This window comes from Sus scrofa, chromosome 9 (genome assembly GCF_054392235.1).
Source record: "Sus scrofa isolate SSC_HxYL_T2T_F1_AM1 chromosome 9, Sscrofa_HxYL_maternal_Yorkshire_Landrace_v2.0, whole genome shotgun sequence".
Lineage (NCBI taxonomy): Eukaryota > Metazoa > Chordata > Mammalia > Artiodactyla > Suidae > Sus > Sus scrofa.
The window spans coordinates 62470845-62496679 of NC_139391.1; the positions used below are offsets into that span (position 1 = coordinate 62470845).

General features: G+C 35.1%; 1 protein-coding gene across 3 annotated transcripts in view; it reads left to right on the forward strand.

Annotated features, from left to right (window-relative positions):
• Positions 1–25835, forward strand: part of GUCY1A2 (guanylate cyclase 1 soluble subunit alpha 2) — a 409569-nt gene that overhangs the window by 94496 nt on the left and 289238 nt on the right. The window contains exons 4-5 of one of the 3 annotated variants that reach the window (XM_084978389.1): positions 11645–12363; positions 24545–24590. In XM_084978389.1, the coding sequence (XP_084834515.1) occupies positions 11645–12363; positions 24545–24590 (765 nt within the window). Of the gene's footprint in view, positions 1–11644; positions 12364–24544; positions 25654–25835 lie in introns of those variants that run through there. The other 2 variants (XM_084978388.1, XM_003130093.7) reach the window with 2 other exon arrangements.

Genomic DNA, 25835 nt, shown 5'->3' on the forward strand with positions numbered 1-25835 from the left:
GCTTTTAAGTATAGGAAGGATGATTTTCTATGAGAACTGCTATTTTTTGAAGGTGGTTGGATTGAGTTAACCAGTGATGTTCTGGTTTGCTTGTCAACTTCATGCATTGACATTGTGTGAACTGATGTGTCTGTAAGTTCGGATTCTCTTTTAAATGAACATATGTAATAACTCGTCATCCTCTAGAAGTATAAAAGTATTAGGATGGTTTGTGAATGCTGTAAATGCTGTTGTAAGCTACAGCTATCACTACATCATGGACACATGATACATTAATTTTTGTTACATGTAAAATTCAGTGCTATTTGGCTAATGAAACATTATTTTAGAAATTTGCAAAGTATTTATTACCTAATTCAATAGGAAAATTGTTAAAAAAAATTCATATTCTTATCAATTTTATTTATAACCACAGTACTTTTATTCCAGAAGTTAATCCTCTCTTACAAATTGGACAGAGGCATAGCTCCCAAAACTGTTTGGGATCACGATTTAGCCATTATAAATAATATAACAATTAAAGAGACATTAGCATGAGATCCTGCTGTAGAGCACAGGGAACTATATCTCGTCACTTGTGATGGAGTCTGATGGAGAATAATGTGAGTCATATATGAATATATGACTGGGTCACTTTGCTGTACAGCAGAAATTAACAGAATGTTGTAAATCAACTATAATAAAAAAACTTAAAAAAATAAAGAGGCATTAGTGTTGATTAACAGCTCTAAGCCCTCCGATAACCCATCCTTGTGGAAATTATGCTCTTCTGCTGCCACTATTGTGACCTCCAATTTGAACTGGGCCAGTTATCTTTAGCAGAAGCCAGAAACTATGCATTTGCATAATAGTAATCCTCTTCTTTAACTTCTTAGCCATCAGGTAAAAGATTGGTAAAACATGAGAAATTATAAGGGTTCATCTCTGTAGGGAGATTTCAAAGCCTGTGAGATATTGACATATTTTCACAATGTGGCAGATTGCATTTCAGAGGCAGAGCCCAGGTGTGAGTGCAAGGATGAAACAGGTGCTCATGCAGCTCCTCTTTAATTAGCTCATATTTATGCATTCTTTGAATCTGCACCACACTGATGTGTGGCTGCTGGCTTAGTGTCTTCCACAGCAGTGTGTCTGAGTGCTGAGGAAGGAAGGCTGGAAAATGTGACGAGCCCTTAATCAACTGACAGATGGGCAGCTTCTGATAGCAAGCATAACACAAAGCCCTGATAAGGCTGCCTGATTATATATGTGCTGTCCTGAGTCCATCCATTTCTTAGTTCTCACCTGTGGCTATTCATTGACAAAGGAACAGTAATTCATCAAATAATAAGCATTCAAACTTATTAAATTAGTTGTTTAGCATAACTTACCCATACTTGTGTAAAAAGTCCTACCACTGAGTATTGAAGGGCATGAAAAATAGCAATATAAAAACTGCAATATAAAAACGTGTGTGTATATATAGACATAACATATATGATCTATTAACATATCTATGTATACATCGTATATGATATACATGTATATTATACATAGACATGTGTTCAGCCGCACACAGCCATGTTTATTTTTTCATTCATTAAGTGATTCTTTTATCTATTCATTCAAAAAATATCGCTACAAACAGTCATTGTGCCAGCGATTAGGATTACAGTGTGGTCTTCATTTAGTTTCTCAAAAGCTTCATTTTAGTTTCTCTTCCAGGACCTTTGTATACATGTTCCTTAAGTCTGGAATGGCTTTTCTTTCCTTCAGTCTGCTCCTTCTTGGCTACCTAGTTGAGTTTTACTTGTATTTCAGATGTGTCACTTTTTAATGGAAGCTTTCTTTGACCCAGTAGATTACATTAGGCCCCTATTATATGCTCTCATAGCATTCTGCACCTTATTGTTCTAACACATATGGCCATGTAGTTTCTATGTTGGATTATATGTACATTTATTGGCTTATTCTGTCTTTCACAAAGCTCAACGATGGTTAGCCCCACATCTGTTCTGATCACTGCAGTTTCCCTAGTGCTCAGCACTGACACTAAGAACAGTTCTCTCTCTCTCTTTTTTTTTTTTTTTAATAAATGAATAAATGGTGAATAGGACATAACCTTTGTCTTCAAAGAGATTAAGCCTGATGGAAGGAGTGGACTAGCAACAGCTGTTGTGTGATAAATGATAGGATGGGGGTAATCACAAAGTGCTTTGTAAACCAAAAAAGTAGAGGCATATATCTCAGTCTTTGAGTGTCAAGGGAAGTATTCTAGAGGAATTTAAGTGTAAGAATCTGCAAGATGAATATAAGAGAATAACTATCTAAGCTGAATAGTCAGAGAACAGTATTCAATTAAAACTCAAAACTGAACAAAATAAAATGCAAAAAGTAGTGTGGTGTGGATAGAAACCTAAAAGTGAGAGAGACATTATTGAGCATGCTCAGGAGACTCTAGATGCTTCATAATGACTTGTGAGATGTGAAGTGAGGAAATTGGGAGAGATGAGCTTGGGTCTTAAGTAAAAGCTGGATCAAGCCGTACTGAGTTTGGGCTTTATTCTAAGGGCAATGGATAATCATGGGAGGGATTTAAGTAGATATACTTTTTTTTTTTTTTTTTTTTTTTTTTTTTTTTTTTTTTTTTTTTTTTTTTTTTGCTTTTTAGGGCCATACCTGTGGCATATGGAAGTTCCCAGGCTAGGGGTCTAATTGGAGCTACATCTGCTGGCCTGCACCACAGCCACAGCAATGCCGGATCTGGACTGCATCTGCGACCTACACCACAGCTCACAGCAACACTCATCCTTAACCCACTGAGTGAGGCCAGAGATCAAACTCCTCAACCTCATGGTTCCTAGTCAGATTCGTTTCTGCTGCACCATGACAGGAACTCCACAGATGCATTTGTTTTATGTTTTGCATTTTAAACTTTTAATTGATCTTGAATTTTATTTTATTATTTTGTGGTGTGAGATGGGATTCAATTTTGTTGTTTCCCATATGGCTAGTTCCATTTATCAAATAAGCCATTCTTTCTCTGTTAAATTAAAACACTATTTTGTGATGTTGAAACTTATATACACAGATTTGCTTCTGAATTCCATTATGATTCAATAATCTCTTGGTTTCTATACAAATACAGGTTTTATTTTGTTTTGTTTTGCCTTTTTGTCTTTTTGAGGGCTGCACCGGCAGCATATGGAGGTTCCCAGGCTAGGGGTCTAATCAGAGCTGTAGCTGCTGGCCTACATCACAGCCACAGCAACACTAGATCCAAGCCGCATCTGTGACCCACACCACAGCTCAAGGCAATGCCAGATCCTTAACCCACTGAGAGAGGCCACAGATCAAACCCCCAACCTCATGGTTCCTAGTCGGATTTGTTTCCGCTGCGCCAAGACGGGAACTCCAGAAATACAGTTTTAATTATAAAGCATTTTATTTATTCCAATATCTGGTTCTTCCTCAGTAATCTTCTTATTTGTGAATTTCATGCCTATCCTGTTCTTCATATGAATATTAAAATTACTGTGCTAGTAAGAAGACGTGTTGAGACTATAATTGGAAATGCATTAAACTCATATTAATTTGGGGTGGATTAATTTGGGGTTTTCTTATCAATTCAATATTATTTAAAATAGCATTGTAAATGTTTTGCACATCAAAAAAAAAAAAAAAAAAAAGCAAGAAAGAGCCTTGACATTGAAAGAGTTTCTACGTTTTCTAAGTATACTATCTTTATTAGCAAAAGGAGATAGTACTTTTCCTTATATATGCCTAGTAATTATTTTATTTTCGTATTTTATAGCATTAGTTAGAACCTGGAAAATAATATTGAATAACAATGGTGATGGCAAACTTATTTGTCTAATTTCTGATTTTAGTTGAAATGTTCTTAGTATTTCACAATTTAGAATAAGCTTTGCTTCTGGTTTTTGAAAAGAAGCATTTATTGTATTTGAGCAGTTTCTCTATATCTCTATTTTACTGAAAATTTTAATTAAAATGTTTAATTGTAGACTTTTCAGAAGCTACTGATAAAAAATCAAAATTTGCAAATGATCTGTCATATGTATAAAATGTGTGTGTGTGTTGCAAGGTTTATTGCTCCTTGATATTTTTACTTTTTACCATCTTCTCTCACCAGGACTCTTCCATTTCATTTGTTGCTTAGTTAATGTGTTTTCTCAATTATTTTCCTCAGGTGTTCTTTGAGTGATATAGTTTCTGAATCTTTGCCAGATATCTTGGCTAAGTAATGAATTCTTATATTTAATTTCTTTCAGTATTCCACATATATTATTCTATCATCATCTAGCTGCCAGAATTGCAAGTAAGAACAATTATTTAAAAAAAAATATTGGAGTACAGTTGACTTACAATGTTGTATTGGTTGCAGATGTATATCCAAGTGAATCAATTGTATGTTTTCTCATCAACCTTGGCTGGAATTTGTGCCTTTTCCGTCAAGATTTTCTATAGTTCAGGAGGACATTGTATTACTGGTTTGGTTGTAGTCCTTCCTCCACTGCTACCTTTTTGTCTTTCTAGATCATACTGTTTTTAGAGATTGTACATTTAATGAGTTGTCCTACTAAACTGTTTACAGTCAAGGGAAGGATCATAGATGAATATTTATAATACAAGGAATATCTGGTATATCACAAAAAGCCAGAAAGATGTGCTTTGCTATTTGAAAATAAGGAGTAACAACTGATAATGTTGGACTGTACTTTTATGATGTTCTGCTTTTTAGATGTAGTTTCTGGGTGAAGAAATACATTGCATCACTCAGGGTTTGGTTTTATCCCTTAGTCCATGTTTCTCATGTAATATTTGTGTACTGTATATTTTAAAGTATACATTAGCATATTCTCAAAATTACAAACTGTAAGCTTAACCCTCCCAAATATTTTTGTGTCTTAAGAATTTACTATATTTAATACTTAAAATATAAAGAGAAATTAATTTTAGTTCACCTACACTTAAATATATAACACATGCTGTATTCTTTTTGGGGAGGACAGAGATGCCACAAATGCAATAAAAGAAGAGTTAAGTGCCTCTCAAGTGGTAGGAAATCACTGTTTAACAGAGATTAAGAGAAAATTGATAAGGACCTTTCTTTTTACTCTTATTGCAAATGTTTTACTTATTTAACTAGTCAAGCTATAAAGGTTTTTTCCCACCCTACCAAAATTCAAATGAGTTGTATTAAGAAATCAGATTCAAAACAGTTCCCTTAAAATTACAATTTGTGCAGTGGTATATCTTTTCCACCTTTCTTCTGTTATTATTTATGCATATGTAATATTTACCATTAAATCTTTGGGATGCAGACTAACTTTACTTATTTGTAGATTGGTATGGTATTTTTACAAATACCATTTTTACAAATTTTTGTCATCTGGGTTTCAAACACAGTTGAGAAACATCTTATGGTCTTGCTAGATAAAATAAATTATTCTTGACAAATAGTGTATGCTGTCACTTATATGTGGAAAAAAGCCAAACTCATAGAAAGAGAGAGTAGGATAGTGTTTACCTGAGGCTGAGGGAAATGGGGAGGTGTTCTAACTTCCTATTAGAAGATGATAAGTTCTAAGGATCTAATGCATTGCATTGTGATTATAGTTAACAATTGTGCAGTATACATTTGAAAATTAAGAGAGTAGATTTAAAATGTTCTCACACACAAAAATGAAACAGTAATTTTGTGAAGTGATGGAGGTATAAACTGATGGTAAAGTGCCAATCATTTTGCAACATATATGTGCATCAGATCAACGCATTGTGTACTTTAAACTGATATATCTCAGTAAACCTGGAAAAGTAATTGTTTTTCTAAAAGGATAAATATTGCATTAAAATGTTGAAACCTCTTCGACTTGGAGATACCCTTGTGATTGAATTACATTTCTTGGATATTTGGTTGGATGAAAACTAAGTAATAATCAAAAAATAATTAAGGAATGTCCACAATTCACAGAAGTGAGTAGTTCATAAGTATTCAGCTCCTCGATTGAAGTTTAAGTAATTGCAAAATATACCTTTTGCTTTGGTATTTTTATATGTTTGTGGAGACTGATACATTTGCTGGGTGATAAAGATGATTTCTGGACCTAGAAAGACACCAATTTCCCTATTTTATTAATAAATCTTCCCCTTAGAGGATCTAGGACCCAGTCAGTGCATATTTTTGGTGCAGTATCTTTCTGTATTCTCTCAGTTCTCAATAAAGTTAACATTTCCCTTTCCAAGCTTGGAGGTCAGGTATTTAAAAACAATTTTATAAAATAAGTAATTTAGCTCTCTAATTATACTGATTCAGCTGAAAACTAATGTTCTGTTTCTTTATCTGCCCCTCACTCCTCAACACATTATATTAAGTCTTTTGCCTCCACCTCTCCATGTCTTTGACATGCTATGTCAAAGGTCCCTAAAATTCTGACCAATCCAGTTTAAAGTTTTTTTACTTGACCTTGCATGGCATTTGATAACTGCTCTTTGTAGCTCCCATCTATTGACTTCAGTGATGCATTAATTTTTTTCAACATTCAGCTATTATTTATTGAGTACCTATTAAATGCTAGGCAGAATGCTCAGTATTGATGATATATCAATGAGCAAGATATGCATTTTTCCCCCATGCAGATGTTTTACTCATTTGATACTCTGCACAATATCATGTAATGTTTATTACACAAGATTTAGTATTGGACAGACTCTTCTCGGAGACCTGGCTTTGCTACCTACAATTGTGTGAACATGGACAAAGTTCATAACATCCCTTACTTTTAAAATGGGGGCAATTAAAAATGTCCATTTTCTAGGAATTTTTTTTCTTATTTACCATTGTTTTAATTATTCAATTAATTTTATTACATTTATAGTCATAAAACAATCATCACAATCAAATTTCATAGCATTTCCATCCCAAAACCTCAGTGCATCCTCCCACCCCACAACCTGTCTCATTTGGAACCCATAATCAAATTCTGTGAGTCAGTATCTGTTCTGCAAAGAAGTTCATTGCATCCTTTTTTTAGAATCCACATGTAAGTGATAGCATTTAATGTTGGTGTCTCACCATCTGGCTGACTTCACTTAGCATGGTAATTTCTAGGTCCATCCATGTTGCTGCAACTGCTATTATTTCTTTCCTTTCAATGGCTGAGTAATATTCCGTTGTGTATATGTACCACATTTTCTTTATCCACTCCTCTGTTGATGGACATTTAGGTTGTTTCCATGTCTTGGCTATTGTATATAGTGCTGCAATGAACATGGTTTTCTCTGGATAGATGCCCAGGAGTGGCATTGCTGGATCAAATGGTAATTCTATTTTTAGTTTTCTGAGGAGTCTCCGTACTGTGTTCCACAGCGGTTGCACCAATTTACATTTGCACCAACAGTGTAATAGGGTTCCCTTTTCTCCACACCCTCTCCATCGCTTATTGTTTGTAGACTTTTTGATGATGGCCATTGTAGCCAGTGTAAAGTGGTACCTCAGAGTGGTTTTGATTTGCATTTCTCTAATAATTAATGATGTTTAACATCTCTTCAAGTGTTTATTGGCCATCTGTATGTATTCTTTGGAGAATTGTCTGTTCAGATCTTCTGCCCTCTAGGAATTTTTAACATTTTAAAGTTATGAAAATATTTGGCACACTACTTGGCACTAATTATCCCTTCTTATAGGAACTACCTAATTCAATAAGTATAATCTTTTACAGACACTGTAGTATCTCTTTGGCTGATATCTGGTCTTGGAACTCTTAAATCTACCTTGCTGATTAGTTAACAACTCATCTCAACCCCTCTGCTTCCCAGCCATTATGCACTTAGTCCTTGCCCTTCCCTGACTATTCTTGGCTACTCCATCTGCTAGAGTGCTTGTTCCTTTCTTATTGGCCCTTTGCATATCTACTTTTTCTTCAACTTTTCTTTCACACTTTATCTCCTTGAGGAGAAACTCAGACATTCTTTTCTCTATACCTCCTGTATATCTCTATACTAAATTATCTGTAGGGACCCATGAGAGAAAAATATGTATCTAGTTGTCTTGGTATCCTTTGATGTGGCACAATGGTAGCCTAAGAACTTGATTATATTAATCAAGCAAACACTTAGAATGCTTAGTTCTTATGAATGGTTGTTTCCTATTTCATTTATAGCTAAGGGATGTGAGTGTTTAGGCTCTGCATTGTTTTAAAGAGGTGAATTAACAGTAATTTAAAATTCTTTTAACTTACCTGTTAATGAAAGCAGCTTTGTTGTAAGTTTTTCCTCTTGAGGAAATGTATTTTTGAAGATCCATATGTCAAGCTGTCATAGCTTCTTGTGATATGAGCAGATGAGCATTGTGTCTGCTTTAAGTGAGTTATTTTGAGAGGGTTAAATTATAAGGGGAGCCTTGGAAGTGTTGCTGAACTGAACTAATTTCTTTAAACTTCTAAATTTTGAGATATTTAAAGTGGAAGTCTTGGGCTTTTATTCATAGCATGTTTGTAAAAGTTGAAGTGGTCATTGTCTAGTTTTAGTTTTTCAAACTCTTAAAAATTTTTCTTTTCTGATTTTGTACAGTTTAAGAGTTCTGAGACCCAAAGAAGTTATTAGTTAATTGAATATGGTGTATATAGAATTACCATGTACAGTATTCGCGTATAGTATTAAAAATAATTTAATTTTTCTTTATTGATACAAGGCACGTTAGCACCATGGTAGGCCTTAGCCTTATCATTTGAGACTTAACTATTATATCTTATGTATAGATGAGCTTTTTGTAGAAGTGCTTTTTAAAGCATCAAGGATTTATAGTTTATGGACTGCTATACTCACAAGTAGTTTTTATTTTTTTTGCCTCTGGTGAATTTACTTGTTATTTTCTGGATGATTCTTTGCATTTCTGGCATTGGAAATAAAACATAGAAGCAATCCATAGAATATTTTCAGTGGTACATGGATTTTGTCATTCAGCAAACATAGATTATAGATATTTTTACGTATTCTGAAGTTAGTTTTTCAAAAGAATTTCATAATTAAAAATCATTAACAACAAAGAACATTGTCATTAAAGGGACATTGATTTGTATATAATAGAATTTTTTTTTTTTTTTTTTTTTTTTTTTTTTGTCTTTTGTTGTTGCTATTTCTTGGGCCGCTCCCGCGGCATATGGAGGTTCCCAGGCTAGGGGTTGAATCGGAGCTGTAGCCACCGGCCTACGCCAGAGCCACAGCAACGCTGGATCCGAGCCAAGTCTGCAACCTACACCACAGCTCACGGCAACGCCAGATCGTTAACCCACTGAGCAAGGGCAGGGACCGAACCCGCAACCTCATGGTTCCTAGTCGGATTCGTTAACCACTGCGCCACAACGGGAACTCCTGTATATAATAGAATTTTTTAGTTATGTTATAGTGATGGTTATGTAAGGGTTTGATGTAGGAGGAAATTTTAGTGAAAGGCTTTTCAGATAGCTAGTAATCAAACCAGGAAAGTACGGTATGCAGTCCAACAGGGAATAAAGTTCTAGGAGGAAGAGATGATGAACACTGTCAAACTAATGGGAAAAAACAAACAAACAAACAGGTTAAGTACGGTAAGGACAAAACAGGATGTACTGGTTTAAATAATTATAAAAGTGTATCAGTGTAGTAGTTGGAGCAGGAGCCAAATTGCAGTGAATGTCATCTGTTTTCTGTCAAACCAGAGAACTGGACAGATAACTGCTATTATTATTAATTCCAGCTGGCATTATTGTTGTGAATGCAACATATGTTGAAGTTCAGTCTTGTAACATGACAATGTGAGATGAGTAGTGATGCTTTTATCCTAGCAGGTAACTTTCTCAGCTTGCTTTGAACATCAAATCTGTGAAACTAAAATTAATGTGAAATACTTCTTTATAAAGGGACTGTTTTTCACTTAAATTTTCTACTTCTTTTAATTTCACATTGATTTTAAGAACTTTGTCAAACTAACCTCTTAACTTAGTTACCACAGTATTTAGACTCTGTAGTAAGTAAGCTCTCAAAAATACTTGATGTGTCTAGACTCTATTTTTAAGATAATATTTTTGCCTATGTTTTATCATGTCACCAGATAGAGAGAACTCAAAGGGAATAATAAAGGTAGGAACAGCACACTAAGTCTTAAAGACAGCCTAGACTGCTTTGCATTCTAATGGGACACTAGCAAAGGGACCTGTTTTTTTTTTTTTTTTTCTGTCCTAACGTTTAGGACTTCCTTATAAGATGGGATAGGTGAGACAATAAAATATGAATATGTAGAATAGATGTTTTGATTTCAGCTGAAGTCAAAGGAGAAGCTCTAGCATGTGTTAACGTAGAAGTTTCTTAGGATACCGACTCAACTCTTTTATCTGTGCTGTATACATTCTTCCTCTTTGGACCAATATGTTTCCTCTGTATTTTTCCTTTAATCATCTTCAAGTGTTGATCTAACTAGATCACAGGTTATTCTGCTTCTAATTATCATATAACATGTTGTATGCGTATTTGTTATAAATTATTATAATCCATTGTTATAAAGTAGATTTCCTTTTACTATGGCATTTGGGAAAGAATATGAACTGAGAAAACTGAACAATGGCCTTTAACTCTGTCTGTTCAGATTCTTACTCCACTTTTATTTTCTCTTATTTTTGTAGGTAAAAGAATGAATGCAAATCATTTCACAGTTTTATTTCCTTGTTTTGTTTTTCTCTTCCTGGGGTCTAGCTGACCTTCATGCCTTTCTCTGAGATTACTAATTTAAGTCCTTCTGTTTACATGAGATAACCTGATACCTTTCTCTGCCCATGTACTATAGATTCCCTCTCTGGTTGATATTTCCCACTTAACAAATGAATTTTGGTAAACAAAATAGTAATATTGAATGGACATGATTATGGAGACAATTTTATAGTTGCCTCACAAATTCTTTAAAGATGAGGGAAATCATTAAGGAAGATATATTATTCATGATAATTACAACACATGGAATAGGGTATTGAAAAGAAAAGAGTATAGCTAGCTTAGCATTTAAAAAGTTAGTGCTTCAGGGGTTGAGGGAAAGGAGAAATGCATAGGTAGAGTAGAGCACAAAGAATTTTGAGGGCAGAAAAAATACTCTGTATGATACTATAATAGTGAGCACAGAGACTATAATGGTGAACACATGTTATTGTACATCTGTCAAAACTCAGATGCTCAACACCAAGAATAAACACTATTGGGTGATATTGATATGTCAGTGTAGGTTCATTGGTTGTAACTAACATAACACTGATGCACAATATCGATAGTTATGAGGGGTAGTGTGTGTGGGATACAGGGGGTACTTGGAAAATATCTTTATATTCTGGTCAGTTTTGCTATGAATCTAAAACTGTTCTAAAAATAAAGTTTATTAAAAACAAACAACAACAGCCAAAGTTTATGCTTATTGACATCTCAAAAGCATCATGAACATACTAAATTTTTCTTTCTTTAACTCAAAATATATGAATTAAACTATTTGAGTAATTGAGGTTCTCAAAGGGAAATACCTCTCTTGCTGCACTCACTAGCTACCTCATTTGATAAACATTACAAAAGCTATAAATTCAATTACTTATGCTGTACTTCATTAACTTTTGGTTCCATTTGTCTCTAGGTTTGAAGTTTGAGGAAATTCAAGAAAGATTTGGTGAGGAGTTCTTTAATATATGCTTTGATGAGAATGAAAGAGTTCTTCGAGCTGTAGGTGGCACGTTGCAGGACTTTTTTAATGGCTTTGATGCTTTATTGGAACACATTAGAACTTCTTTTGGAAAACAGGCCACTCTGGAGTCTCCGTCATTCCTATGCAAAGAGCTCCCTGAAGGTACTCTTATGCTTCACTACTTCCACCCTCACCATATTGTGGGATTTGCAATGCTTGGGATGATTAAAGCTGCAGGAAAGAAGATCTATCGGCTGGATGTAGAAGTTGATCAGGTTGCAAATGAGAAACTGTGCTCAGATGGTTCAAACCCAGGCAACTGTAGCTGTCTTTCTTTCCTTATCAAACAATGTGAAAATACTAATATCACGAAGAACCTTCCACAGGGAACCTCCCAAGTTCCTGCAGACCTGAGAATTAGCATCAACACCTTCTGCAGAGCCTTCCCTTTCCACTTGATGTTTGACCCCCACATGTCAGTCCTTCAGCTGGGAGAAGGACTAAGGAAACAGCTCCGATGTGACACTCACAAAGTGCTTATGTTTGAGGACTGCTTCGAGATCGTTTCTCCAAAGATTAATGCCACCTTTGAAAGGGTCCTGCTGCGACTGTCTACTCCGTTTGTGATCAGGACCAAGCCTGAGGCTTCTGGCACTGAGAATAAAGAAAAGGTAAGTGACTTGATGTGGGTGGTGGGAACTAGGAGATTACATAATTGTTTCAGTAGATAACATGCTGGCAGTACTTGTAATTATTTAGGCAAGAGAGCTTAGTGTGCCATTTAGAAAATTACTGGCCCCTGGACATATCAAAAAAGATTTGGATTTATTCCCAGCCATTTGCATAATCCCTTTCATTAATTTATTTCATCATATAAAAAGAAGAAATGTATTTTTACTAGCCATAGTAATTATAAAAATGATAGGACTCACTAACAACCTGATACTGTAAATCCATGAATATTTCCATTGATTTAAGTCAAACTGTGACAGAAATGGTAAGACTGATTGCAACATTGTGGGAAGGATAACCTAAATAAATGTGGGTAAAACACTAGCTATACTTTGAATATGTTATGCTCTAAATTTCATAATCTAGGAACATATGGTTTATATCCTTTTTTTTCTTAAGGTGCAGAATAATGTATTTTCTAAAAGTTAAAAATTAAGTCACTATCTTAAGACTTCTCTTCTGATTAAACTTTAGTATTGATAAAAACACATTTCTTTAGAATATGTTCATTCTTTGAGAGAATACAGAATACACTAGGATTATTCTATCATTCAATTTAGGAAATATTAAAGCTGTTGGTTTTGTTTTACAAAACTACAATATTTGGCTTGGAGAGATTTGGCCTGAGAACTGAAGTTAATGTTTTTGAAAATGTGCCTGAAGTAGAATATATTATTACCAACTGTTAATTGCTTTATACATTTTGTAGATTTGAGAAAAATTAATTCAATTTGAAGTTACTGCTTCAGATTTTTCCTCCTATATTTCATCTGGCTTGAATGTCTATTTAATTTGTATACCATGGTAAGAAATAGACACAATGAAATGATGACTCAAATGCCAAGGCCCCCTGCCAGTTACAATAATGAGGAACTGTGCTCATTGAGAAGATGCAATTATAATTTAAACATGTTAGTGGCAGTTTAAAAATAAAGCAATAGGCAGGATTTTTAGTTAGAATAAAGATAGCAATCCTCTCATCCTGTTTACGTTTCTGCTTATTCACCTGGGTTTGCCAGAATAGGAAATTTGGGAGCCTACAATTGGTCCAAACAAAATTACAGTCAATAAAGTTATGCATGGAATCATAACCAGATGAATAATATTTTTGAACTATTATGTTGCCAAATTCCAAATTTATAATTTCCTAAAATATGGCAAGAAGAAAATCTTGGTTAAAAATTTTGATTCTGTTGATAAATTTGAATTTTTCTAAAAAATCATTATTTTTCCCATACTTGCTGGTCTTGTTAATAACTCCATGTTTTCTGAATTTTCTAATTTTATATTGGGCTTTGATAAGAAAGTGCTATTTTTCAATAATGTGAGATATGTATTCTTTAGTCTAACAGTGAAGGCTTTCATGATAATTTAACTATTTGGGCTATACACTTAATACTAAGGAACCACTATGCCTGCCATAAAAGAGGAAAACAATAAAAAATAAGAGCTAATCATGCAGCTGAATGATGGTTAGTCATTTGCAGAATGAACTGAAATGCTTTTGCTAAACCACAGTCTTTGTGTTGTCAGTCAATGTTTAACTATATGATTAGAGGTAGAAGACACTTGTGAGCAATTTGGTGAGATAACCACCATCTTTGTTTCAAATAATTTATATCTTGATTCTTCAGTAATGAGTTATAAAGATTTAAGTGTTGGTTACCAGAAGCAGGAATGTCACTGAGAGGCATTGGATGCATTTTCAGAGAGGCAGAGGGGAATCTGTGTTTTTCAGCCATGGATAACTCATCCTATTATCAAGACTAAGTTAAAATAATTCTGTGAAAACTTAGGCTGCCTACCTCAGAAAGTTATTTGTGAAGATTAAATGGCATAACCCATGAAAAATTCTTATCATATCTTCGGCTTGAGGATTCAGTATTAAATAACTTGTTCATTATTATTACCTCTACCACTATTATTATTATTATTGTTCCTTTCCCCTTGTAACATTCCTCCTATCCATTCTCTTCTTCTCTTCTTGCCTTATAGAACTAAGTACTGGAGATCAGTAGGTTGAATAATGTTAGAGAAATATCAAACCCACCTAACAACTTCACAATATGACTTGGCTTTGTCTTCTTAATAATGAATGACTTAGAAGACCACTTGTCATAAATTCTTCAGGTGCTTTGTTTGGATCTGTTTTTATTATTATTATTATTTGTAGGCTATCATTGCTTTAAAATCTCTAGTCTTTTTTCAGATTCACTGAAGTTTGGAATCAAGTTTTTTATTAACTATGTCTATTAATATCTTTTATGTTCACTTGTTACAGCACTTTGTTGGGCCAGAAGCTTCCAAAATAAAATAGACTGGTTAGCTTAGGCAGAACCTGAAGCAGCATTAGATTTTGAGAAACAGTAAATAATATGAGTTCCTCTGACCTTTTTTTTTATTTCTTAGTTGCAGTGCTTCAAAGACCTTTAATAACAGGGTGGAAGGAGTCCAGCATTTGAAATACATCGTCCCTGCAATAGAGCAATAGCATTGTTATTCATCTTCTGTTCTCAAGTTTAGACAGAACTAAGGAAAAGCATAATAACAACAACATAGTTCTTTTTCAATCCCCAGAAATATTATTATCACATTTGCCTTATTAATTAGAAGCTTCAAAAAAGGCTGGGAAATATTTTTCAAAGAATAAGGAGAGACTTAACTAACTTTTGATTTTCTGTGGTCAAATCAGTTTCCAAAATGCTCCTTTTTCTTTTCTAGACATGCCTATCATTATTCTGACATGATGACTAAAACGTTTAAAGTATATTTATTAATCTTAACATAACATAGTGATATTGTCGAGAGACAAATTTCATCCAGCTGTCAAGAATACATTACTTGACTTTAACTTAAAATTAATTTCATTTGGGAAAATGAGAGCATTCCTTCTCTTTTTAAATCACAATAGTTTGTTAGAGAATTTCAAATACTAAACAGTAATTTTAGTGATGAACAAAATGACATTAGGTTTTTTTCTGTAAATGAGCACTGTGGAACTTACATGTAACTTTGATCAGAATTATCTGGGGATTTCTTTGCTCTTCTAATTATAAATGAGATATTTAATTTAATTTTTATGTTTGTTTTTCTCTAGAACTGCTCCCTGAGCATAAACTGCCTTTTACAGTAGGTTAGACAAATTTAGATTATTTTTTTAAAATTGAAGTATAGTTGGTTTACAATATTTCATTAGTTTTAGGTGTACAGCATAGTGAGTCAGTGTTTTTATAGATCATACAGCATTAAAAATTGTTACAAGAAAATGGGCATAATTCCCTGTACTATCCTTGGTGCTTATCTATTGTGTACATAGTAGTTAGTATCTCTTAATCCCCTAATTCACCCCACACCTCTCTCTTCCATTTGGTAACAACTAGTTTATTTTCTTTCTTTGTCAGTCTGTTTTGATTTGCTTATACACTCATTTGTGTGATTTTTTTTTTTAGAGTCCACATATAAGTGATATGTAATACTTGTCTTTGATTTATTTCACTAAGCATAATATATTATCTAGGTCTACCTACATTGCTGCAAATGGCAATATTTTATTATTTTCATGGCTGAGTAATATTCCATTGTATATATTTTCTTTATCCATTCATTTGTTAATTTCCACTTGGGTTGCTTCCATATCTTAGCTGTTATAAACAGTACTGCTATGAATATTGGGATGCATGTATCTTTTCTAATTAGTGTTTTGTTTTAAATTTTTTAATTTTAGGGCCACAACATATGGAAGCTCCCAAGCTAGGGGTCAAACTGGAGCTGCAGCTATCAGCCTACACCACAGCCACAGCAATGCCAGATCCCAGCCTTGTCTGTAACTTACATACAGCTTGTGGCAGAGCCAGATCTTTAACCCACTGAGGGAGGGCAGGAATTAAACCTGCATCCTCATGGATACTAGTCAGGTTCTTAACCCACTGAGCCACAACAGGAACTCCTTAAATTAGGGTTTCATTTTTCTAATGGATATGTACCCAAGAGTGAAATTGGTGGATCATATGCTGATTCTATTTTTAGGTTTGAGGAATCTCCATATTATTTTCCATAGTGGCTGCACCAATGTACATTACTGACAATGGTTGGCAAGGATTTCCTTTTCTCCACAATTTCTCTGGCATTTATTATTTTTAGATTTTTTTCCCATCTCTCTTGCTTTCTGCTATTTATTTTTATTTTTTTATTTTTAATGATTTTTATTTTTTCTATTATAGTTGGTATACATTGTTCTGTCGGTTTTCTACTGTACAGCAAACTGACCCAGTCTCTCTCTCTCTCTCTCTCACACACACACACACAATTCTTTTTCTCACATTATCCTCCATCATGCATCATCACAAGTGACTAGATATAATTCCCAGTGCTATATATACAGCAGAATCTCATTGCTCATCCCTTCCAGATGCAATAGTTTGCATCTACTAACCCCAGACTTCCAGTCCATCCCACTCCCTCCCCACCACCTTGGCAACAACAAGTCTGTTCTCCAAGTCCATGACTTTCCTTTCTGTGGAAAGTTTCATTTGTGCCATATATTAGATTCCAGATTCAGGTGATATTATATGGTGTTTATCTTTCCTTTCTGACTTACTTCACTTAGTATGAGAGTCTCTAGTTCCATCCATGTTTCTGAAAATGGCATTATTTTGTTCTTTTTAATGGCTGAGTAATGTTGTGTATATATACCACATCTTAATCCATTCATCTGTCAGTGGACATTTAGGGTGTTTCCATGTCTTGGCTATTGTGAATAGTGCTGCAATGAACATACTGGTGCACATGTCTCTTTCAAGGAAATTTTTGTCTGGTTATATGCCCAAAAGTGGGATTGCTGTGTCATACTGTAGTGCTATATTTAGTTTTTGAGGTACCTCCATTCCGCTTTCCATAATGGTTGTAACAAATAACATTCCTACTAACAGTGTAGGGGGGTTTCCTTTTCTCCACAACCTCTCCAGCATTTATTTGTGTACTTATTAATGTTGGCAATTCTGACTGGTGTGAGTTGGTATCTCATAGTACTTTTATTTGCATTTCTCTAATAATCAGTGCTGTTGACCATTTTTTCATGTGCTTGTTGGCCATCTGTATATCTTCTTTAAAGAAATGTCTATTCAGTTATTTCGCTGATTTTTCCATTGGGTTGTCGGTTTTTTGCTGTTGAGTTATATAACTGTTTTGTTTATTTTAGAGATTAAGCCCTTGTCAGTAGCATTGTTTGATTTTTAGGTTTTTTTTTTTTTTTTTTTTTTTAATAGTTTCCTTTGCTGTGCAAAAGCTTGTCAGTTTGATTAGGTCCCATTGGTTTATTTTTGTTTTTGTTTCTGTTGCCTTGGGAAACTAACCTGAGAAAACATTTGTAAGGTTAATGTCAGAGAATGTTTTGTGTTATAGTCTCTTCCAGGAGTTTGATGGTGTCTTGTCTTATGTTTAAGTCTTTAATCCATTTTGAGTTTATTTTTGTGCATGGTGTGAGGGTATGTTCCAGTTTCATTGATTTACATGCAGCTGTCCAGTTTTCCCAGCACCACTTACTGAAAAGAGTATCTTTTTCCCATTTTTTATTCTTGCCTCCTTTGTTGAAGATTAATTGACAATAGTTTTCTGGGTTTATTTCTGGGTTCTCTGTTCTGTTCCATTGGTCTGTATGTCTGTTTTGGTACCAGTACCACACTGTCATGATTACTGTGACTTTATAATATTGCCTGAAGTCTAGGAGAATGATGCCTCCTGTTTGGTTTTTGTTCCTCAGGATTGCTTTGGCAATTCTGGGTCTTTTGCGATTCCATATAAATTTTTGGATTGTTTGTTGTAGTTCTGTGAAAAATGTCGGGGGTAATTTGACAGTGATTGCATTGAATCTGTAGATTGCTTTGGGTAGTATGGCCATTTTTACAATATTAATTTTTCCAACCCAGGAGCATGGAATATCTTTCCATTTCTTTGAGTCCTCTTTAATTTCCTTGACTAATGTTTCATAGTTCTCAGATATAAGTGTTTCACTTCCTTGGCCAGGTTGATTCCTAGGTATTTAATTCCAATTTGAATACCTTTTATTTCTTTTGATTTTCTGATTGCTGTGGCTAGGACCACCAATACTTAAACTTTTCCAAAAGGTAGAAGAAGAAGTTACACTCCCAAAGACATTTTATGAAGCTGCCCTAATACCAAAACCAGACTTAGATACTACCAAAAAAGAAAATTATAGGCCAATGTCTTTGATGAATATAGATGCAAAAATTCTCAACAAGATTTTAGCCAACTGAATCCAACAACATATAAATAAGATCATATACCACGACCAAATGGGATTCATCCAGTTTCACAAGCGTGGTTCTATATATGCAAATCAATCAACGTTATACACCACATTAACAAAAGAAAAGTCAAAAACCACATGATCGTCTCGATAGATAGAGAAAAAACATTTCCTAACGTCCAACATCCATTCATGATAAAAAACTCTTACCAAAGTGTGTTTAGAAGAAATATACCTTAATATAATAAAAGCCATTTGTGACAAACCCACATAAATATAATACTGAATGGAGAAAAGCTGAAAGCCTTCCTGCTAAAATCTGGAACAAGTATGCCCACTTTCACCCCGTTTATTCAACATAGTTTTAGTTATAGACTTTTTGATGGCAGCTATTCTGACAGGTGTGGGGTGATATCATTTTTTTATTTCCATTTCTGTAATAATTTGTTATGTTGAGTTTTTTTTCCATTTTCCTGGTGTCCATCTGTATTTTTCTTAAAAAAAAATTCATTCAGGTTTCCTCCCCAATTTTGATTATCCTTTGTTTTTCAGATATTGTGCTATATGAGCTGTTTATATGTTTTAGATATTAACTCTTTGCTGGTCATATTGTTTGCAGATATTTTCTCCTATCCTGTAAGTTTTATTTTCATTTTTTTGATGGCTGCCTTTGCTGTGCAAAAACTTTTCAGTTTAATCAGGTCCCATTTTTTAATTTTTGCCTTTTCTTTGACCTTAAAGGACAGACCCAGAAAAATTTACTCAATTTATGTCAGTGTTCTGCTTGTGTATTCTTCTAGGAATTTTATGGTTTCCATTCTTACATTTAGGCCTTTAATCCAGGTTTGATTTATTTTTTAAGGTATGGGGAATGTTCTAATCTCATTGTTTTACATGCAGTAATCCAGTTTTTCCAATACCACTTGTTGAAGTGACTGTCTTTTCTCTGTTGTTTGTATTCTTGCCTCCTTTGTCATACATTAATTGACCACAGGTGTTTGGGTTTATTTCTGGGCTCTCTATATTATTCAGTTGATCTCTGTGTCTGTTTTTGTGCTAGTACCATGCTGTTTTTCTAATTGCACCTTTGTAATATTGTCTGAAGTGTGAAAGGGTGCTATCTGCAGCTTTGTTCTTTTTTTCTCAAGATTGCCTTTGTAATTCAGGGTCTTTTGTAGTTCCATATGAATTTTAGAATTATGTATTCTGGTTCTGTGAAAATGTCATAGGCATTTTGATATAGATTACATTAAATATCTAGATTTTTTGGGGGGTAGTATGACCATTTTTTTGTCATTTTGTCTTTTTAGGGCCACACCCATGGCATCTGGAGGTTCCCAGGCTAGGGGTCCAGTTGGGTCTGTAACTGCCGGCCCACACCCCAGCCACAGCAATGTGGGATCTGAGCCACATCTACAACCTACACCACAGCTTATGGCAACACCAGATCCTTAACTCACTGAGCGAGGCCAGGGATCAAACCCATGTCCTCATGAATGTTTGCTAACCACTGAGCCACAACAGGACTCCCAATATGGCCATTTTAACAGTATTCATTCTTCCAATCCAAGAGCACAAGGTATCTTTCCATTGTATCATCTTCACATTCCTTCATCAGTGTTTCATACTTTTCAGAGTATAAGTCTTTCAACTTTTAAGTCTTTAACCTTTGGTTAAGTTTAGTCTCAGGTATTTTATTATTTTTGCTGTGGCTTTAAACAATATATATTTTTTTTACTTTCTTTTTCTGATCATCCATTGTTAATATATAGGATGACACAGATTTTGTTATATTAATCTTGTATCCTGCAACTGTGCTGAGTTTATTAGTTATCATAGTTTTTAGGTGGAGACTTAAGGGTTTTCTATGTAGATTATCATGTCTTATGCAAATAGTGACAGTTTTATTTTTTGTCTTCCAGTTTGGTTTCCTTTTATTTCTTTGCCTTGCCTGATTGTGTCACTAGGATTTCCATTGTGATGTTATGCAGAAGTGGTGAGAGTGGGCATCCTTGTTTCTGGATTGTTCCCATAGGTTTTGGAATATCATGTTTCCATTGTCCTTTATCTTCAAGCTATTTATTTTTTTAATTTTCTCTTTGATTTCTTTATTGCCCTAGTGGATTTTTTAACATGTTTTTATAGTCTTCACATGTTTGTGTTTTTCCCCCATTTTTCTTGCTATAGTTGATTTCTAGTTTCGTACCTCTGTGGTTGGAAAAAAATGTTTGATATAATTTCATTCTTACCTTTTTGAGGCTTGTTTTGTTGCTTACTATGTGATCTGTCCTGGGGAACATTCCATGTACACTTGAAAAGAGTGTGCATTCTGCTGTTTTTGCATGTAATATCCTGTATATATCATTAAGACCAACTGATGTAGTGTGTCATATAAGAAGAATTTTTCCTCATTGATTTCCTGTCATCCAGTAAATCAATCTGTCCATTCATGTCAGTGGGGTGTTAAACTCCCATAATATTGTGTTATTATTGTCAACTTCTCCGTTTCTGTCTGTTAGTATCTGCTTTATATATTTAGGTGTTCTAGTACTGGGTGCATATATGTTAATGAGTGTAATATCCTCTTCTTGTATGAATCCCTTTTTATTATATAATACTCTTCATTGTCTTTTGTTATAGTAAGTCTATTTTGTCTGATATGAGTATTGCTACGCTTGCTTTCATGCCATTTCCATTTGCATGGAGTATCTTTTTCCATTTCCTTCTTTTCTTTTCTCTTTTCTTTTCTTTTCTTTTCTTTTCTTTTCTTTTCTTTTCTTTTCTTTTCTCTTCTCTTCTCTTCTTTTCTTTTCTTTTCCTTTCTTTTCTTTTCTTTTCTTCTTTTTTGTCTTTTGTCTTTTTTAGGGCTGCACCTATGGCATATGGAGGTTCCCAGGCTAGGGGTCTAATCAGAGACATTGCTGCTGGCCTACACCAGAGCCACAGCAATGTCAGATCTGAGCTGTGTCTGCAACCTACATCACAGCTCATGGCAACGCCAGATCCTTAACCCTCTGAGCGAGGCCAGGTATCAAACCTGCAACCTCATGGTTCCTAGTCGGATTCATTTCTGCTGCACCATGAAGGAAACTCCCCATCTCTTTATTTTAAGGCTGTGTGTCTCATTCACCTTGATGTGTCTCTTATAGGAAGTATATTGAAGGGTCTGTTTTAATGCAATCAGCCACCCTATGTGTTTTGATTGGAACATTTAGGCCATTGATATTTAAAGTAATTATTGATTGGAATGTACTTTTTGCTATTTTATTACTTATTTTCTGGTTGTTTTTATAATTCTTCCTTATTAATTTCTCCTTTTTGTTTCTTCCCTTGTGGTTTGATGATGTTCTTTAGCAGTATGCTTGTGTTCTTTTCTTTTTGATTTTGGTGTATGTATTGTTTTTGATTTGCTGTTGCTCAGGGATTCATACATGTTGATCAATAATTATACATACCTTTTTAAAAAATCATAGTCATTTATTTCAAACATTCTAAAATATCTACATTTGTATCCTTTTAACCCCACATTTTATTTTTGATGTCAAATTTTGTATCTACATGCTTATCCCTTAACTGCTTATTGTATTTATATTTACTTTTACAATTTTTTGTCTTTTAGTATAAGTACTGGCTTATTTGAGTGGTTTATCTTCAGTTCTTATTATGTATTTATCTTTCCTGGTGGGATTTTTCCCTTTCCATATATACTTACCATATGACACAGCGATTCCTCTCCTAGGATTTGGTCCAAGAGAATGAAAATCTATCTGTCAAAAACTCTTGTAAACAGATGTTCACTGAAGCATTATTCATAGGAGCCAAAATATGAAAACAATCCAGTGTCCATCAAGTAGTAAATGGGTAAACAAACTGTGGTATATCTATGCAGTGCATATGTAGGGGGTCTGTGGCTCCACTAGATGCGGCCTCTGGTGCAAGCCCCTCCCCCAGCCCCCACAGCCAATCCTTTCCCTCTGCTTCTACTGCTCCCACCCTGTTGTGGAGGTCTCTCTGTGCTGGTGGAGTCCCAGTTGGATTCTTGGTGTGTGTTTGGAGGTTAGTTGTAGTTCCATGGCAACCATCAAAGATCTGGGCTTCTCCTGAGGTACTTTTTGAGTAGGCACCAATAGTGACTGTCTCTGCCCCACCTGGGAACCACCTTGTGTCTGAGTTGCCGCTGCGTCCTGTTTTCAAATCTTTTCTCCCATCCTTCCTACACTAGATACAATGCTGTGTTGTGGCATGGAGTAAGTGGGGTTGGAGTGTTTCCTTGGCTCAGACTGGGGCAACTAAGAAGCAGTTGCAGAATCCTCAGCAGCTTCCAGAGCAGACTCTCTCCCCATCCTGCCTCAGAGGATCCAGCATGTGTGCACTCTTCAGAAATAGAGTTCAGGCTTTCCCGTACCCTTCCGTTTGTTGCAGTGGACTTCCAACTAGTCAAGGGGGTGTTTACCTCTTCCACATAGGCCCTAGGACTGGGCCATACATGCTCACTCCCCAAGGTGAGTCCCTGGTTATGTAACTGCCCATTTCCTCTGAGTCCTCTTCCAGGGGGACAGGTCCCAACCAATGTTTTTCTTACCTTCCTCCCCAATTACATTTGTATCTTTCTTATAGCCTTGGTTGAACAGGAGTCCTTATGCTAGTTTCCAGTTAGCTTTCACTGAGAATTGTTCATCATGTAGATTAACTTGATGTGTTTGTGGGAAGAGGTGTGTTCTACATCCTCTTACTCCATTATCTTGATCTCACCTCTTCCAAACTGAGATTCTGATGCAGACATTACTGAGGTTCATTCCAGCTTTTTTTCTTGATCCTTTAAAATGCCCATAATGTCAAAATTACTATATAGTGAGTAGTATGTTACTGTATTCTGTATATTCAAAGGACAAGATAGGTGATTACATGGTGAATTATATATTCCTTAAAGTAATCCACATGCCTAAAGTGTGTAATTTGCCATGGTTTTATTTTTATCAGAAGGAAAGTCTGCAACTCTGAACTTAAAAAAGGAGATGTCACTAATGAAGATCAGTCATTGTTTCATTCTAGTATTTGTTGTAGGTTCTGAGGAGGGTTAAATTAGCCCCTTTACTTAAAAATTATTCAGAATCTTCCTTTAATTGCTCCTTTTTTTTTTTTTTTTGGTGGGGGTGGGATGGCCACAGACCTGTGGCATATGGTAGTTCCCAGGCTAGGGATCAAATTGTAGCTGCAGCTGCTGACCTATGCCACAGCCACAGCAACATTGGGTCTGAGCCACATCTGTAACCTACACCACAGCTCATGGCAACACTGAATCCTTAACCCATTGAGCAAGGCCAGGGATCAAACCCATATCCTCATGGATACTATTCAGGTTCATTATCACTGAGTCAAAGTGGAAACTCTCAATTTCTATCCTTTTTTTAAAGCTTAGAATTATTTTGTTTTAGCTGGTGGCTTTCAGATTCAGTAAATTAAAATCTGAAGAGCTGTTTGAATGCATTGTCTACCTCCCAATTTTTTTTTTTTTTTTTTTTTTTTGTCTTTTTGCCTTTTCTAGGGCCACTCCCACAGTATACGGAGGTTCCCAAGCTAGGGGTCACATCAGAGCTGTAGCCACCGGCCTACACCCAAGCCACAGCAACGCGGGATCCAAGCTGCGTCTGCAACCTACACCACAGCTCATGTCAATGCCAGATCCTTAACCCACTGAGCAAGGCCAGGGACCAAACCCGCAACCTCATGGTTCCTAGTCAGATTCGTTAACCACTGCACTGCGATGGGAACTCCAACCTCCCAATTTTTAATAGTGCTCTTTTTATTCACTTAACATTTTTTTTATTTTTATTTTATTTTTTTTTGCTTTTTAGGGCCGTACCAGGCTAAGGGTCAAATTGGAGGTACAACAGCCAGCCTGTGCCACTGCCACAGCAACACAGGATCTGAGCCACATCTGCGACCTACACCACAGCTCATGGCAACACCAGATCCTTAACCCACTCAGCAAGGCCAGGGATTGAACCAGCAAGCTCATGATTCCTAGTCAGACTTGTTTCCACTGTACCACGACAGGAATGCCTCACTTAACATTTTTTAATTTTAATTAATTATTTATTGACATGTAGTTGATTTACAATGTTGTGTTAGTTCACATTAACATTTTTTATGCATATATAGTGCAATTATTTTTAGTAAATGTATATATAGTTGTGTAGCTATCATAACAATTAGTTTTAGAACACTTTATCACCCTAAAATATTCTGTGATGATTTGCAGTCAATCACTGCTCCTACTTCTGACCCCAGACACCCGCTGACCTCCTTTAATCTCTATAGATGTGTCTTTTCAAGTTATTTCTTATCAATGTAATCACACAAATATGCAGTATTTTTTAGTCTGGCATAATGTTTTGTTTTTTTTTATTTATTTTTAAAATTTTATTGAAGTATAGGTGATTTACAATGTTGTGTTAATTTCTGCTGCACAGCAAAGTGACTCCATTCTACATATTTATATATATTCTTTTTCATATTCTTTTCTATTATGGGATATCACAAGATATTGAATATAGTTCCGTGTGCTATACAGTAGGACCTTGTTGTTTATCCATCCTGTATATAATAGTTTGCCTCAGCTAATCACAAACTCCCAATCCTTCCCTCCCCACCCCTCTCTCTTGGCAACCACAAGTCTCTTCTCTATGTTTGTGAATCTGTTTTTCTTTTTAATAAATATGTTGATTGTGTCATATTTTAGATTCTACATATAAGCGATATTATATTATACTTGCCTTTCTCTGTCTGACTTAACTTTACTTAATATGATAATTTCTGGGTCCAACCATGTTGTTGCAAATGGCATTATTTTCTTCTTTTTAATGGCTGAGTGGTATATATACCATATCTTCTTTATCCATTCATCTGTTGATGGACATTTAGGTTTTTTCCATGTCTTGGCTATTGTGAATAATGCTGCTATGAACATAAGGATGCATGTATCTTATTGAAGTATAGTTTTGTCCGGGTGTATGCTCAGTAATGGGATTGCTGGATCATATGGCAACTCTATTTTTAGTTTTTTGAGGAACCTCCCTACGTTTTCCATCGAGGCTACACCAACTTACATTCCCATCAACAGCATAAGAAGCTTCCCTTTTCTCC